Source organism: Alexandromys fortis, unplaced genomic scaffold (genome assembly GCF_014885135.2).
Source record: "Alexandromys fortis isolate MF-2015 unplaced genomic scaffold, M_Fortis_MF-2015_v1.1 scaffold_21, whole genome shotgun sequence".
NCBI lineage: Eukaryota > Metazoa > Chordata > Mammalia > Rodentia > Cricetidae > Alexandromys > Alexandromys fortis.
Genome location: NW_026067905.1, coordinates 15,125,938 through 15,142,558, shown reverse-complemented (window position 1 = coordinate 15,142,558; position 16,621 = coordinate 15,125,938). Strand labels below are relative to the sequence as shown.

Sequence of the window (16,621 nt, the reverse complement as noted above, 5' to 3'; positions counted from 1 at the left end):
GAGCCAAAGAGTAAAGAGTTAAAAACAACCAACTCCTCAGACTCTCACTAGGGAAGATACTCATTAGAATTAGTGTTTAGATGGAGTCTTGGACCAGGTCCAGGTCACACTGGGTCTACTGGGCCCACAGTCCTATATAAAAGTCATTTCTCCAGTTCCTAAAGTGTTTACTTGGAATGGGGTTATTTGGCAATCAGCAGGTTAGCCATATCACTTCTCTGGTCTGAGGAAAGCTGTGAGAGCAAAAACTACCCCCGTCAGGATGATAATATCAGAACAAATACTGTATCCTAAAATATTGACAGATACCAGAAAATGCTTCAAAAAACTTTTAAAACTTAAGTTATGAAGCCGGGCGGTGGTGGTGCACGCCTTTAATCCCAGCACTCGGGAGGCAGAGGCAGGCAGATCTCTGTGAGTTCGAGGCCAGCCTGGTCTACAAAGGGAGTTCCAGAACAGGCTCCAAAGCTACAGAGAAACCCTGTCTCGAAAAACCAAAACAACAACAACAACAACAACAACAAACCTTAAGTTATGGCTTTGTATTCTTTAAAAAACAAAGATTTCTCTTTATTTATGTGTATCATGACGTTTTGCCTGAATGGATGTATGGACATGTGTGTGTAGTGCCCATCGAGGGGGACAGATGTGAAACAGTTGTGAGGGGCCACATAGGTGCTGAGGACAGAACCCAAGTTTTCTCCTAGAGTAGCAAGTGCTTTTCACCCCTCAGCCATCTCTCCAGCCCCTGGCTTCATATTCTTAACAATTAAATTATGTAATAATTAGGAGTAAAATCAAGAACAAGGTAGATAAAAAGCTAACACCAAAATGAGAAATGAGCCACAATGATTCAGTGGGATACCAGGACCTGGCAGAGTAAGAGGAACTTTTCTAATGGTGAGCAGAGGCAGAAAGGCCACAAAGCTGGAGAATTCGGAACAGAAGCAGAAACTGGAGGATGTATCAAAACACTGGCACAGTGTGAGGAGTTCATGTGGGCTGAGAAAGAATGTTCATGCTAAAGGAAAGAAAGCAAGCCAACATGGACAAACTCTCTGCCTAAGTCGACAAGCTTAGGTAGTCTGAAAATGACAATCCCTTTAGATGTGGCCCGCACAGGACATCAGAAGCTGAGCAAACTGAGGATATCCGTGGTAAGGGATCATAGTATGTGGGCTAACATTGTCTGACCTAGCTCCCTGCTGACCTTGGTCATTTCACCCCTTGCAAATAGTATGTATGATACTCTACTTCCCAGTAAACTTGCTTGGCATGAGTCACCATGATGTGGGAATCCCTTCTGTATGCTGTGAATATGTTTTATTACCATTGGTTAATAAAGAAGCTGCTTTGCCCAAAGGCTTAGCAGAATAAAATCAGGTGGAAAATCAGTACAGAGATAGAGGGAGAGAGAGAGAGAGAGAGAGAGAGAGAGAGAGAGAGAGAGAGAGGGTGAAGTCAAAAAGATGCTGTGAAGCTGCCATGTTGGAACCTTGCCAGTATGCCACAGCCCCGTGGAGATACACAGACTAATAGAAATGGGTTAATTCAAGATGTAAGAGCTAGTTTGAAATATGCCTGAGTCATCGGCAGAACAGCATTGTAATAAATATAGTTTCTGTGTGATTATTTGGGTCAGGGTGGCTGGGAAACAAAAGAGCAGTCTACGCCTACATCATCAGCTTATGCAAGGCATCCTGGTCCCTGCTGTTGCCTTTATCTTTATTTCTCATCCTTGATGCTTCCCCTTGACACCTCACCTTTTGGGACCCTTATTCCTGCCAGTTTAGGTCAATAAGAGAGAGCAGGATGAGGAAGGTTTTCCCTCAAAGGATGACCCTGAGACAGCTGTGGAGTTCTAGCAAAGTAAGGAGTTGCTCAGGCATGGAGGTGCCGGGGCAAAGCACTGAAGACCAGAAGCGGTGAGACGGGCATTTGTGAGAACAAAGGGGTGGTGGTGAAGACCGACTACTCGCATGACAGGGCTATAAAAAATATGAGTGAATTTAAGACAATGGAAATCAGGCTTCCCATGGTCAGAGAGGGTAAGCACAAACATGGAAAAGGAGAACAATAGAATGAGCCCAGCATCTGGGGACAGTAAAGGTAAAGGGACATTTTTCGTGTTGTTCTTTGCTCAGCTCAGCAATGATATGTCATCAAATGGAGCAGCAGCAGCCTGGGAACTCATGACGAAGTGGATCTCAGATACATCAGGGATGATGGTCTAGGGTGTTCAGCCCTGCCTGGCAGGTTCTCCAAGTCCAGCAGAGGTACCAGCTAAAAGGGATGAGAGCCCAGCACGGGGAGCAGAGAAGGCGGGGAAGGGGGAGGAGAAACCTTCCTCTCCATACATGGCACAGAGGTGCGACTGTCCTTCTAGAATACAGTTTCCAAAAAACCAAACTGATCTCTAGAGAAGCTGCTTCAAGACACAATGGAATTTCTATGTGAAGCAAGTGGGCATAGTGGGAGCTGCCTGAATCTTCCCTTTGGGAGCAAAGCACTCATTCTCCCAGCAGTGCTGGCTACCGATAGCTCACTGCTTCCTCTGTTTCCTGAACCAAAGGAAACTGAATGAACCGATGTTGTATTCTATCCACCCTCATCCCTCTGCCCCAGGCAAACACATTCCCATCGCGGTACAGAAGCCTAGGTACCTTCCTTCAGTGAGGGACAACTCTAAAGGGCCATTCTAATTTCTGAGCTTCCACCGATATCTGGGGAGTTCCACTGTCAAAGCCTCAAAACTTTCCTCACTAAGAGTCCATCCTAACAAACACGCTTCCACAAATCCTTGGCTTCAAAAAGAAACACCAACAAAATGGCTCCAGGAAACTTGGCAGAAGATGAAGTCACATTATCTTAAAATGTTTATTAGATAATAATAAAGAAGAAATGAATGATTGTTGGGAGCATAGCATGAAGGTCCTTGAACCTACAGAGCTCCAGAGAGACCAGGAATGTTAAGCACAGGGGATTGCCTTTCCAATGGGAAACAGGAAAAATCTGTTTTTATCCAGAAGGCTGATAATTGGACGTGATTAGCAGCCTGGTGATCTGCGTTATCTGTAGGGCCAAGCCATACCAAGTTCCTACAACCAGAATAAGGGGTGGTTCATTATTTGAAGGACCCTGATAGCCAGAGGCTCCCCTAAGCCCCCACAACCAGGACCAGAGGTGGCTAATAGCCCAAATGACCTCCATTCTGTCTGTATGACTGAGACCAGAACAGACCCTTAGGGACTTAAGCTAGTACAGGTAGCCTATCTCTAAAATCCATCTTCTTGGAGGAAATGACATGTACCCAGAGTTGAGTTTCAATTTAATCATGCTTCTTTGTACACCAGGGATTGTATTACACTAGGAAACAACTTTTTTTTTCAAATTGTATTGGGCTTAAAAACATTGGGTATTAAACTGCCTATTATTAGATTCCCTGCAGTCTAATCCAGATTGACAAAGTCAACCTGCATCAGGTTTTCATTCTTGTTTTTTTTTAGTTTTTTTTGGGGGGGGGTGTTCAAAACAGGGTTTCTCTGTAGCTTTGGAGCCTGTCCTGAACTAGCTCTTGTAGACCAGGCTTGCCTTGAACACACAGAGATCTGCCTGCCTCTGCCTCTCAAATGCTGGGATTAAAGGCGTGCACCACCACCACCCGGCTCAGGTTTTTATTCTTATCTCTTTGTATGGTTTGCTTCCCTGTATGACACCTGCAGGAACCCCCTCAAGTGATCTTAATTTTCATCATCTCCAATGATTTATAATTCCCTTTGATTTGCATCACACCCTTTAGGACTCTGTAGGAGTGGGAACACATGGTGATTATCTCTGGAGTATTTCTGACATGGAAGGTGATGTATGTTGTGAATATGCTTTATTGCCGTTGGTTAATAAAGAAACTGCTTTCGGCCAATGGCTTAACAGAGTAAAGCCAAACTGAAAGAGATATATGTAGAGAATAGGCGGAGTCAGAAAGAAGCCATGCAGCTGCCCGCAGGAGACAGATGTCTCCACCAGGGCCCACCGAAACCTTGCTGGTAAGCCACAGCCACGTGGCGATACACAGATTAGTAGAAGTGGTTTAATTTAAGATAGAAGAGCTAGCCAGAAATATGCTTAAGCTATTGGCCAAACAGTATTACAATTAATGCAGATTTCTGTGTGATTATTTCTGTTCTGGGCAGCCGGGAATGAACAAGCAGCCTCCGACAACATAATATCTCCTTGCAAACAAGGTGTGGTTCCTCTTTTGGCTTAGGCCTCTAGAGTATATGGGAATTCTTAAATTTGAAAACAACAACAACAAACCCTGCCTTACACCTTGAACACTTGCCTTTTGCAGGTGCCTTTTCACAGTATATTTTGTAGTCTTCACTGATCTTTTCTATGGCCAACTTTGGGTACTTGTAGGAGAGCTCCTCAAAGGTCATTTTGTTTACATCTGTGAAGGAAAAATAAAGGCAGAGCTTAGCTGTCCATTTTAGGGTCAAATATCCATGTGCGTTTCTTGGAGACATTGCTTTTAAAATGTTATTTGAATCAGACAATGGCGTTTAAATAGGCTACTTGCATAAATAATGCAAATCTTGTAAGCTAAATTAGAATCAAAGAAGCATAGACTCTCCTCCCATTCTAGAATGAGAGGTCTGCCTTCTCTGCTAGTACAGGGATATGACACTGGAGAAACTATTGACAATTCAATATGAGTAGTAACTCATTCATCTAGATAATTTTTGATCCCTTGAAACCACCTTTCAGGAGGTGATGCAAATGAATTTCAAATATTCTCCTATTGCATTAACTTTTTTTACATGCATGTCCAAGAATTTGTTAGGATTTTTCTTGGTTTGGCTTTGACTTTTGGTGAATTAGTCTCAGAACTAGCAGCTCAGAGGCCAGGATCATGTAGGTTTTTTGAGAGTGACAGGACCTTTCATGGTCCAGTTGTACATGACCCAAGGAAGATGCTGGATACTGAGCAATCATGGAAGATCAGCCTGGATTAATGGCTCATTGCCTACTGCCAAGAAAGTTAAAGACACAGACTCTCATGGAAAGTGAACAAACCAGATAAGGCTTTATAAAGAATCATTACAAGACAGCAAAACATTGAAGAAAAGTAAGTGGAACTTCTGAAAATGAGAGAGGTTCACCAAGTGTGGAGGAATGGTTAGATTTTCTACATCCCAGGCTTTTGTAGGACAATAATGAAAACTGAACAAAGGCTGTGATTATCTCTGGGCTGTCATGGGCTGAGACAGTAGAGGGTCCATGTACTCTATGTATGTTTGTGCCTCTACCCCACCCAGGGAGCTTTGGGCATATGTTTCTCACTCAGTTAGGGATGTTTGAAGCCTTCCTTACCCATCTCCAATGCTGGCTTTCTTAGCTATTGACCTTGGCTATTGGCTAGCTGTTGGTCACTTGGCCAAGTCCCACCATTCTCAAAAGCCCCACAACATCCTGGTCTATGAGCAACTAGTTCTGAAATGAGTTCACAAAAATCAAAGCTCAGAGCACAGACGGCCTTAACAAATTGTTACAGACACCAAAAGATTGAAGCAAGAACAATTGCAACTTCTGACCTTGTAGGTATCTTGCTATTGATTATGCTAAGCTCTCTGGCTTTGTTACTCATTGACCTTACTGGGCATGAGTTAATAGCTGGTGCGGCTAGCTTAACCTTTTGATGTCCCAAATGGTGCTAACAGTCTAAGCTCCCTTTGTTCTTGCAGCTACCAAGAAGTAGCTGCAATGTTCATGGTCATTTCTTTGTGTATAGAATGGTCTGGGGTCTCTTCCTGAGATGGGAGCAGGTTCCTTAAACTATGACAATTAGCTCCATTAGAAGCACCATGTTAAAAGCAAGGCTATGTAATAATAGGATGGGCCTCCCAATAAGAAAAGGTCTCTTGGAAGCTACCCAGTCTGCCATCACTAGCCTTTCTTCTTAAAGCCTGGCCACCTCTTACCAGGTCCATCTTATATTCAACTGGAAGCATCTCTGTCTCTCATTCTTAGTGCTATGGCGTCACTGCCTTAAGCCTCATAGTCCCTTCTTTGCCACAGCATCCATCCCTACTGTAGAGTATGTGCAAAACTTGTACTTTTTGACGGGAGTGCCTCTCCCTTACTGTGAAATAGCTCTTGTCTTACAACTACCACCAATAAATGCAAATCCTTGTTCTTTGGAAGCAGGAAGTGGAACATCGGATGGGTGTCACGTGATGTGAAAGTCTAGACTTTCCCCAGCTGGACCTGAGTTTCAGTTTCCTAAAAGGACAATGAGAGAGATGGCATGAGCCAGCCCTCACAACATCACAACCCTCACAAAAAAAAAAAAAAAAAAAAAAAAAAAAAAGGACAGAGCCTGGGACTTGTCCGAACTTGCCCTCAAATGGAAAAGCTGTAGCTTTTACCAGTTCCTGCTAGCCCTAGCCAATTAGAACATACTAATATGATTGCCACTCGTGTAAGCCAATCATAAACAGGATGACCTAACTGCTTCTAGAATTCCTTTAGCTGTGTAGAAAAGAAGTCTGCAAGCTTCTCTCCAGGCTGCCATTTTGCCTGTGTGTTGTATGTGTGGTTCCAGCATGCCTGCACTCACTCTCTCAAGATAATAAATGCTCTTGCTGATTGCATACGTGGGTGGTGGTCTTTTGTGGGGCTTCTCCATCATGGAGTGTTCAGTGCTAACCATGGCAATGCTTCAGTGGGCATGGTTTTCCAACTCCAGTGCCATGGCTTCCAGGGCCAGTAGAGAACACAGTAAGTTTGCCTGCGTTCAGATCATGACAGTCATTTTTAGTGTAGCCTTGCAGAGTGGCATTGTCTGGGCCTTGGTTGTTAGTTATACGGAGCTTATTTGATGTGTTATTATGAAGATCAAATGAAGCAATCTTTGTAGTGCATAGTGCTGATTCATAATAAATGATCACTGAGAAAGTAAGTTTTATATTTTCAAGTTCTCTAAATGTAAAGATTAAAAAAGAAAAGAAAAATGTTTGCCCTTACTCTTTTTTTTTTTTTTTAATTTCGAGACACAATTTCTCTCCATAGCTTTGGAGTCTGTCCTGGTACTTGCTCTGGTTGGCCTCAAACTCACAGAGATCCGCCTGCCTCTGCCTCTCAAGTACTGGGATTAAAGGCATGTGCCACCACAGCCCAGCTGCCCTTACCTTCTAAGAACACTGGAGATGGCGTCAGTTCTACCTGGAGAGAGCCGCCCTGCCTCAGGTTCTCAGTAGCCACTTTTTGCCACTGCATAGAATCCATTTTCTGTAAGTTAGCCAAACCCTGGCCTAATACCAGTGATTCCTGAATCCTTTTATACAGATGAATGTTCTCTTCTTTGCTTGTCGCTTCTCTTTTATGCCACCGGGCTTTGATGAAGCGTGTTTGAGTCTGAGAGGAGTTGGAGAAGAGGCAAGAGTCAATGGTTGTGGGAGTCAGCCAGAAGCAAGAGATTTGTGACAACTCAGTCCTCCACGTCCAAGCCTCCTGGTCATATAGACTTTGCCTTGTGGCCTTTAGAGCTATATACTATGCCCCCCTCACCCCATAATCCAACTCATTTTTTTCTAAGACAGAATATTTGAGTATAAATTCCTTAGAGTTAGTTATGTAATAAGTATTTTTCCTTGAGAGCTTTATTTTTTTAAATGTATTTATCTCTCTCTGTCTCTCTCTCTCTTTCTGTGTGTGTGTTTATGTGTGTGTGTGTGTGCGCGCGCGCGCGCGTGTGTGCAGTGCATGTATGTATGTGTTCATAGGGCAGAAGAAGGCATCAGAAACTTTGGAGCTGGAGTTATACACAGTTATGGGCTATCCAGTGTAGGTCTTGGTAGCGTGAGTCCTCTGGAAGTACAGCAAGTGCTCTAAACCTCCGAGCCCTCTCTCCAGCCCCTTAGGTCTATATTCTTTAGAATATCAGGGATCGTGTCTCCCTCCAGCTGCCTCCAGGAAAAAGCCCTAATTTTATTTACTTTAAGTCTCTAAAACATAAGGAATTCCCCTTCCCTCCCAAACCCTCCACAACCCGAAGTCGCTCCTACTGTGAAAACGAGAAACCAGTAGTCCTCTTCGCTCAGGAATTCATCATACCAGGGACTGAGTATCTGAAATCCAAGCACAGTGTGAACTTTATGAGACGGGCCCTCAGCTGGCTACAGCTTCCCAGCTTGTGGCCACCTGACACAGTAGACTGCAGGGTCTGGCTCTCACTGGGAGATTCAGGGAGGTGGCCAACCTCAGCTACAGCATACAGTGGACATTTCCACAGCAGCTCTCATGGCCTCTCTGTAAGTGTCAGAGAATAGCAACACCTTTGTACTGAAAGGGCAAAGGAGATGAGCTCAGAGCACTTAAGTCAACAAGCATCCTGCATGCTGCCCAGTGCCTTCCCAAAGCTCTGCCTCTGCTTCTCAAAATGGCTTTGAAAACCAAGTGAGTCTGCTCTCACCCTCCCAATGTGGAGACCTCTCATAACTGAAAGTGCTGTTTCAGACATCAGGGCAAACGAAAGCTATGAACTGGTGCTGGGCTGAATTTACCCACATTCTTCTTTACTTGGCAAATATTTTCCAAGTGCCTCCCATGTGCCAGGCACTGTGCAAACGGCTGGCCCGAGACTTGTTCCAAGGAGCCCACCTCCCAGCAGGGTGAGCAGCACTGAGGTCCTTGTGGTTTGTGTGTGACAGACATGTAGACAGAGTTCTCTGGGAAGAGAGAAAGGCCAAGAGTTGTATCTGATCAAGTCAGGAAAACCCAAGAGAAGTTTATAAAGGCAATCAAGGGTCAACTCATTTTCCTTTCAGGATAAGCAGGAATTTACCAGAGGGAAGCCAAGGAGAGGGCACTCCAAGCAGTAGGAGACGCTTGGGCAAAGCCACAGAGTGGAGAAAGGGTGTGTTGGAAGACAATGGGTACTCCCTGAAATATTCCTCTTCTGAGGAAGAGCCTTGGAGATGGAGGCTTGGCAAGAGATGGGGAGAGGAAATGGGCTAGCGCTCTCTATGAGGGGGTCCAACGACTGGGGGAGCAATGTGGGCATTATTTTGCAAACAGTGAGGTGCCCATGGTGTTTCCGAAAAGCTGTCTGATGACCTCTGTAGAGCAGGGTGGGAAATGGCCCAGTGGTTAAAGTGCTTGCCACTGCTATCAAGGGGACCAGGACCAGAGTCTGGATCTCTGGCACCGACACAAATGCCAGGAAGGTGTGACGGATGACCTGTAATTCCAGCCTTGGACGATGGAGTCTAGGGACATCCTGAAGCAGCTGGTTATCAGGAATAGCTCTATCAGCGAAGAGTAACTCAGTCTGTGAACTCTGGGTCCGGTTGAAAGTCCTGGCCTCAAAGAACAAGTTCCAGGAGTGGGCTCTGCTGGGGCTGAGTGTGTAAGTGAAGGAAGCTCCTGAAGGCAAGCAGGCAGCATGGGTACATTTGTTCTCTCTGCTCTCAAATGTGGATGTGAGGCTTTAAGGCCTCAGCTTGACTTTCCTGAAGTAATGAACTACAATCTAAAACTCTAAGCCAAATAAATACTTTCCTCCTGTGTTGCCTACTGGCAGGGTATTTTATAACAGCAGCAAAAATGAAATTAGAATAAGGAGACTCTACTTTCCAGTGCCTGAGAGTTCTTAAAACTTCCTTCAGCACAATTTTCTGAATTTTGTGGTTTGGGGAGGCTGTACTTGAGGTAGGAGTGAAAAGCCACGGGAGATGGATATCAACCACACACTCAGCCATTCAACTTTGGAGTTTTTGATCGTTTCAGGGAATCACACAACTTCTACCTTAAAAAATTAACCAGATGAACCCAAAGAAAAACATATAGTCATCCTCCTGGATATTAACCTTCATCAGGCGATGAAAGGAGACAGAGACAGAGTCCCACATTGGAGCACCGGACTGAAACCCCAAGGTCCAAATCAGGATCAGAAGGAGAGAGAGCACGAGCAAGGAACTCAGGACTGCGAGGGGTGCACCCATACACTGAGACAAGAGGGATGTTCTATCAGGAACTCACCAAGGCCAGCTGGACTGGGCCTGAAAAAGCCTGGGATAAAACCGGACTCGCTGAACATAGCGGACAATGAGGACTAGTGAGAAGCCAAGAACAATGGCACTGGGTTTTGATCCTATTGCACGTACTGGCTTTGTGGGAGCCTAGGCTGTTTGGATGCTCACCTTACTAGACCTGGAAGGAAGTGGGAGGTCCTTGGACTCCCCACAGGGCAGGGAACCCTGACTGCTCTTGGGCTGATGAGAGAGGGGGAGTTGATTAGGGGAGGAGGAGGGAAATGGGAGGCGGTGGTGGGGATGAGACAGAAATCTTTAATAAATAAATAAATTTAAAAAAATTAACCAGATCCCCAGTGTTTTAAAGTTTGTGTGGATAATTCTACCTTTAATAAAGTGAGTATAAACGATCAGACAGCATTATTTCCAGGCCTTGACCTAATCTGCCTGATGCTAACCTATTGTTTTGAAACACAGCCTACCTTACAGATCTCCTTCTGGGCTTTAGGGATCCAGGGATTCACATCCCCAGAAGGCAGGAGCTTCTTCAGGCCCTGAATGGTCTGAGGTTTGAGTGGTAAGGGTGGCCCGATCTGCTCATTCAGGTAGAGCTCACAGATTCTGTTACCAAGCATGTGACGGAAGAGCGCGTTCCCACTCCTCCTGTTGCCCATCAGAACGCTGAGGAAATGCTGCAGGTCCTGCCAAAGGTCCAGGAGTTTTACCTCCACCTTCATGTTCATCTTCTTCAGGTGATACCGGAAGGGCCCCCCTGCACAGGCATCGGCACACAGGGCGCAGTGAGTGTAGCCAAAGGAGATGCCTTGCTTAAGGGACTTCTTGACCACCAGCGGGGCAGTGTGGTTGATGATGGGAGTGGATGTTCTCAGGTGGTTAGCGTACGTTGTCTCAAAGAGGCCCTCGATGTGGAGTTGGCTCTTGGACTTTTTCTTCACAGTGGATTTCTTGGCGTGATGAGTATCCTTGTTCAGGAAATGGCTTATCGCCTCCTGTGAAGAATCTACTCCCAGAAAAGGCTTTTGTAAAACTACCTTTTCTAGAAGACTAGTCCCTCGGGGATCAATGATGACTTCCGGCTTGGGGTCTGTTTCCAGAGACCATAAGATAGGATTGATCAGCTGCCACAACTTCTTCTTGGCCTTCCTGCTTGAGTACTTCTTTTGGGAACGGTGGGATTTTTTGATGCTCATATTTAGAGGGAGCCCTCCTGCATGCGTGCAGCAGACACTGCACAGGCGAGTCTCATATTCCTGCATCAAGCCATGACACGCTTCCTCGTTGGCCATTGTCATCTTGGCATGGGTGTAAAAGTTGGGGAGCCAGTAGCTCTGGATTTTAAAGAGAGCCACTTTCTGCATGTGGCTTAGGATCTCCCTTCTGGTGGTGGACTGGTTGGGATGCCAGATGGAGAGGTTCAGGAGGGACTCTGAAAGGAGAGAGAGAAGGGATGAGACGAGGTGGTGACAGCCAGCATGGTGAAAAGGAATCTGGAGAGTTTCTGAATGTCTTTGTGTCTAGTGTGTTGCTAGTCCTGTGTGAAACCCTAAGGACAGAAGCATGCAGAACACAGTGGCATGCTTTCGATGTCTTCTTAGCACACAGTAATTGCTTTTCTCTCATGACTTTCTTCTTTCCCATGGAAGCAACCCAGTTTTTTTTTTTGTGGGATTTCTTGAGCCCGTTTTAGATTGTATTATAAACAAAGGCAAAAGATACAAGAAAACATGATAAAAATGAGATTATGCATACATGAATGAGACTCATGCATGGTTCTAAACAATGACCAAAGAATTTGGGCTGGATAATCCCAAAGAGTCAAAGCCTTCGAATAATATCCAGTCATTGCTAGTTCTGGAGTCAATGTTATCAATTTTTTTAAAAAGTTTCATATAGCCCAGGTTGCCCTCACTATGTAGTCAAGATGGCCTTAAATTCCTGATCGTCTTGTCTCCACTCCCCAAGTACTGAGATTATGGTCATATGCACCCATGCACAGATAATGTCATCAATTTTTAATTATTGCTAGGAATGAGAAGACTGACTGATTTTAAACAGCATATCTTATGGAACACAGAGATACTGTGTTCAAAATGCCGCTTCATTTTCCATTAAGACTAATAGAGATGAACCCGAGAGCCAAGAGAAAGAGTTTAGATAATGTCTCAGATAGGCCAGACAGTAAGTATTTTAAGCTTTGTAAACCATAAATAATTTCTGTCGAACTCTAAAACTTCAAAACAGTCTGCTTGCAAAGGTCAGGAATACTACCTTGAGTCCACTGGCTGTTGTTTGTTCTAGAGAATCTCATTAACACAAAAATATAACAGAGCCACGCAGACTCGGAAGATACAGTAATTTCCAAACTATCCAGTCCCAATTCTTGTTCTCTTCTTCCGATCAACCTGCACCGGCCGGCTGATCTCAGGAAAGCCTGGGCACCACCCTGGGCATAGCTGCTGTCTTTCAGCCCTTTCTCTGTTACAGGTTGTGAGTTCCGCTTGCACCCCTGGCACAGAGCAGAAGGAGAAGATAACAGTGTGGAAAGCAAAAGATGCGGGATAGCAGATACCAGACTGAGCTGCTGGCTACATCCCACCAGAACTCCATTTCGCACAGGCTCTGTAACTCTTACTGATGTTCATGTTGCAGAGAGTCACCACTCGGGAGCCTTCCTGCAGGTGAGTGGCCTTGAGCCTCAGCAGCAGGGACAGGTAGTAGTCTCTCACGTACTCATCTGTCTCATCTATGCTCAGGATCTTCTCAGCAAGGATCCAGAAATCCAGCAACTCTTCACCTACAGGTCAGACAGGAGAGACTCGGGGTCGCACTCGAATCCCGCCCCTTTGACGAACATATCTGGGTGCAGCTGCTCAACCTTTGGTGAATGTATCTTGGTGCCGCTGCTCAGGCCCTTTTCCAAGGCCTGTTCTGCTGCACAAAACATGGTCACCAGCCAACTTCCAGTTAAGTTGGTGTCTCCAGAAAGTCTCCTGTGTGTGAGGATGGGAAGCAGGGGGAAATGGACTTAATGGAAAAGGGTCCTTTGTGTCTTTCTTTGGTTATGCTTTTAAAAACAAAGTCACTTTAGGGGAAACTGTGACATTACAATCATGGAATATTGTGTGTTGTCAGAAAAAGAAGGAAAAATAAAAGACCTAGGGAAGAAAGGGTATTCCCTAGGTCATGGACCCTGAGCAGCCTATAGATGGGCTACAGTCCAGAGGTACTAAAGACCACGTTCCCCATTTTATAACTTTGCCAACCCCAAATAGTAAACTGAAAGATGCAGCCTGCCTAATTCTTACTGCTGCCCAGAGACCCAGGGTCTCATCCTTAAAACTAGGGCACGAATGAAACTCAGTGTGCTGGGCTGGAGTGTCATCCTGAGCCAGCCAGTAGCCTCCCAGCACCCTGGCACTGCTAGACCCAATGGTACAGAGAGTAGTGCTTCCCACTCTCGAAACAGGTTACAGGTCTGTTTCTTAGCAGAGTGGAAGCTTTAGGAAACAGGGGAAAGTGTCTTTTAGTCCCAGCACTTGGGAGGTAGAAGCAGGTGGATCTGAGTTCGAGGCTAGCCTGATCTACAGAGTGAGTTCCGGGACAGTCGGCTACAAAGATAAACCCTGTTTCAAATACCCAGAGAAGGAACGTACGACCCCTGTGTGTCATTGTACTCCATCCTACTAGCATAGTGGTACCACACAGACGTGCTTGGCAGATACTGCTATATAGACGAATGAAAGGGATTTGGATTGCTTTTACTGTAACTAAGCGATCTTTCACCCAAACTGCACTGTTAAATATATCTAGATTTTCCACTGACGCACGTAACTGCCGCCTGAGGTTTGGACACCCTGGAAACTGCTAAGGGCTTCTTCAGAAACCCACCTGCGCTGCCCATGAGGTAGGAGCAGAAACGCCATATTCCTCGGACCCCAGCGACGCATTTTTCCAGGAGCCATTGGTCCGCCATTTTCCATCTCATCATCTTGGCTGCCAGGAAAGTCAATGAGAAAGGGAATGTGAACTCTTCCCCTTGCCCTTCTTTCAGCCCTGCACATGACCAAACCCCGCTCATCCAGTGTGAGTCGGTTAGATGAACGGGGTCCTGACTGTGGTGCCTTTGAAACTAGGCATCTGGTAACATGTGTCAGGGGCGCATGTGGGGTCTTCATGTGTGCGTATAATCCATACCTCAAAAATACCCTCTCCCCCCACTACGGTCCCTACCTGGCAATGATACTGTCCTTAAAAGCGGTTTGACTCTCTCTCCTTCTGTCTTCCCCTCCTCTCTCTCTCTCTCTCTCTCTCTCTCTCTCTCTCTCTCTCTCTCTCTCTCTCTCTCTCTCTCTCTCTGTGTGTGTAAAATGTAATCAAAGTGGTAGTTGAGTATAGCAGGGGCTTGGTATGATATTTGACTCCACAGATGCCCCTGATTGTCGCTTCCTTTGGCTAGTGAGTCAAAAGTTGCCAATTCAACTCTACACGGAAATTTTGTCCACTCATTCAACAAATACTGATTACGTGGCCACTAGATGCCACGCCTTGTTCCATGCCTTGGATGTCAAACATAAATTCCTGCCCCTGAGGGGTTTATATTCAATTCCCGTGAAAGGGATGTGCCAAAACCATGTATAATGAAGAGTACATTATTCAATAAGACTGAAAGTGGCAAGAACTGCAAAATGCGGTAGAGCAAAGCAAAGCATGCCGGGAGTTCTGGGTGAGCGGATGGGCAGGATTCCATGGGATCATTGGAACAGCTTTCACTGGAGGTGGGGTTTGCGTGAGCGTCTGAGGTGGCAGGGAGAGCCCTGTGGATGTCTGGGGAGAGCATTCCAGGCTGAGGAGCAGCTAGTGCAGAACAGAGCGGTGGGAAGGTATCCAGCATGCTTGATGAACTGGGAACCAGGCTGGACTGGAGTGAGTGGGGGCAGGGAGAAGTGATGGGACCTAAAAGGAAAGGGAGACTGGTCTGTAGGGCCCCTCGGTTGGGGTGCAGGGGTGCTGGATTTGCACAGAGACAAGAACCATTGGTGAGTGAGGGTAGATGCTAGGGGGTGGGGCACAAAGGCATTGAGCAGATATGTGTCTGATCCGAATTACATTGCCCTGTTTGTATTGTGTTAAAATACACTTTAAACATCACTATTTTAACTATTTTTAGTGTACAATTCAGCCCCATTAGATACATTTGTAATGTGCAACTAAAATGACCATGCGTCTCCAAAATGCTTTCTTTTTCAGGTTAAACCGAAATCGTAACCATTACATAATAACCCTCATTTCTCATCCCTCCAGCTCCTGGCAGTTACCAACACACTTTCTGTGATTTTTGACTCTAAACACTTCATACAAATGGAACACACAGTATTTTCCCCTTTCTAATTGCTCATTTCACGCAGTACAGTCTCTTCGAACTTGCCCCGTGTTGTAGCGAATGCCAGCATTTCCTTTTCGTGGCAGCATAGCGTTCCATTGAATGTATGGGTGATGTTTTGCTTAGCTACTGATTTGTTGATGGACGTGGGTTGCTTCTTCAGCTTAGCTGTGTGAATAACGGCATTGGGAACATGGGTGCCCAAAGAACTCTTTGGGACTCTGTATTCAACTCCTTTTAATATACACCTCGAAGTAAAACTACCGGACAGTGTGGTAATTCTGTGCTTGCTTGTTTGTTCTTCAGGAATTGCTGTACTGCTTTCTGCGGTGACTCTGTCATTTAACATTGCTACCAACCACGTGTAAGAGTTCCAAGTTTCTCAAATCCTCCCCAGCGGTTATCATCGTGCAGTAGACATGGTAATGGATGTGAGGTTGTATCTCAGTTCAGTTTTGGCTTGTATTTCCCTTACAACTAGTGAACTAGGTATCTTTCTATGTGCTTATTAGCTATCTGTTCATCTTCTGCGGAGGAAATGGTTTTGCATTTTTTTTTTGCTTATTTTCATTTTATATTTTTGTTGTTGTTGAGTTTTACGAGTTATTTATACATTATGGATCTCCTCTTTCAAATAATATACCTTTCAAATATTTTCTTCAAATGGCTTTGCATTCTTTGCCTATTTTCATTTCATATTTTTTGTTGTTGTTGAGTTTTAAGAGTTATTTATATATTATGGACCTCCTCTTTCAAATTATATACCTTTCAAATATTTTCTTCCATTCTATGCTGTTCCTTTTTTTTCTGTTGGTAGTTTCCTCTGAGGTCTAAATTCTAAGGTTAACTCTGCACTGATGTCACAGTTAAGAAATTACTGCCAAATCCAATGATGTGAAACCCTGGGCCTGGACTTTCTATTGGTTTTGCAGCTTTAGATCTAATAATTAGGTCTTTGATTTATGTTCATTATTATCTACCATGTGTTATAGAGGTAAACTTCTTTCTCTTATATCTAGATTTTGATTTGTTCCAGCATCTTGCTTTCTTTTGTTCTCTCTCTCTCTCTCTCTCTCTCTCTCTCTCTCTCTCTCTCTCTCTCTCTCTTTCCCTCTGTCTCTCTCTGAATTCGTGCATATATACATGTGTTTGAGGAAACCAGAGGACAACCTCTGGTGCCATAGGGCCT

At 45.0% G+C, this 16,621-nt stretch overlaps 1 protein-coding gene across 1 annotated transcript in view; it reads right to left on the bottom strand.

Annotated features, from left to right (window-relative positions):
• Positions 1-16,621, bottom strand: part of Rgsl1 (regulator of G protein signaling like 1) — a 66,316-nt gene that overhangs the window by 39,228 nt on the left and 10,467 nt on the right. Inside the window, exons 4-9 of the mRNA XM_050135124.1 lie at positions 13,941-14,045; positions 12,685-12,846; positions 10,514-11,478; positions 8,064-8,126; positions 7,188-7,413; positions 4,340-4,447 (exon numbers count right to left, since the gene is read on the bottom strand). Of these exons, the coding sequence (XP_049991081.1) occupies positions 4,340-4,447; positions 7,188-7,413; positions 8,064-8,126; positions 10,514-11,478; positions 12,685-12,846; positions 13,941-14,045 (1,629 nt within the window). The remainder of the gene's footprint in view (positions 1-4,339; positions 4,448-7,187; positions 7,414-8,063; positions 8,127-10,513; positions 11,479-12,684; positions 12,847-13,940; positions 14,046-16,621) is intronic.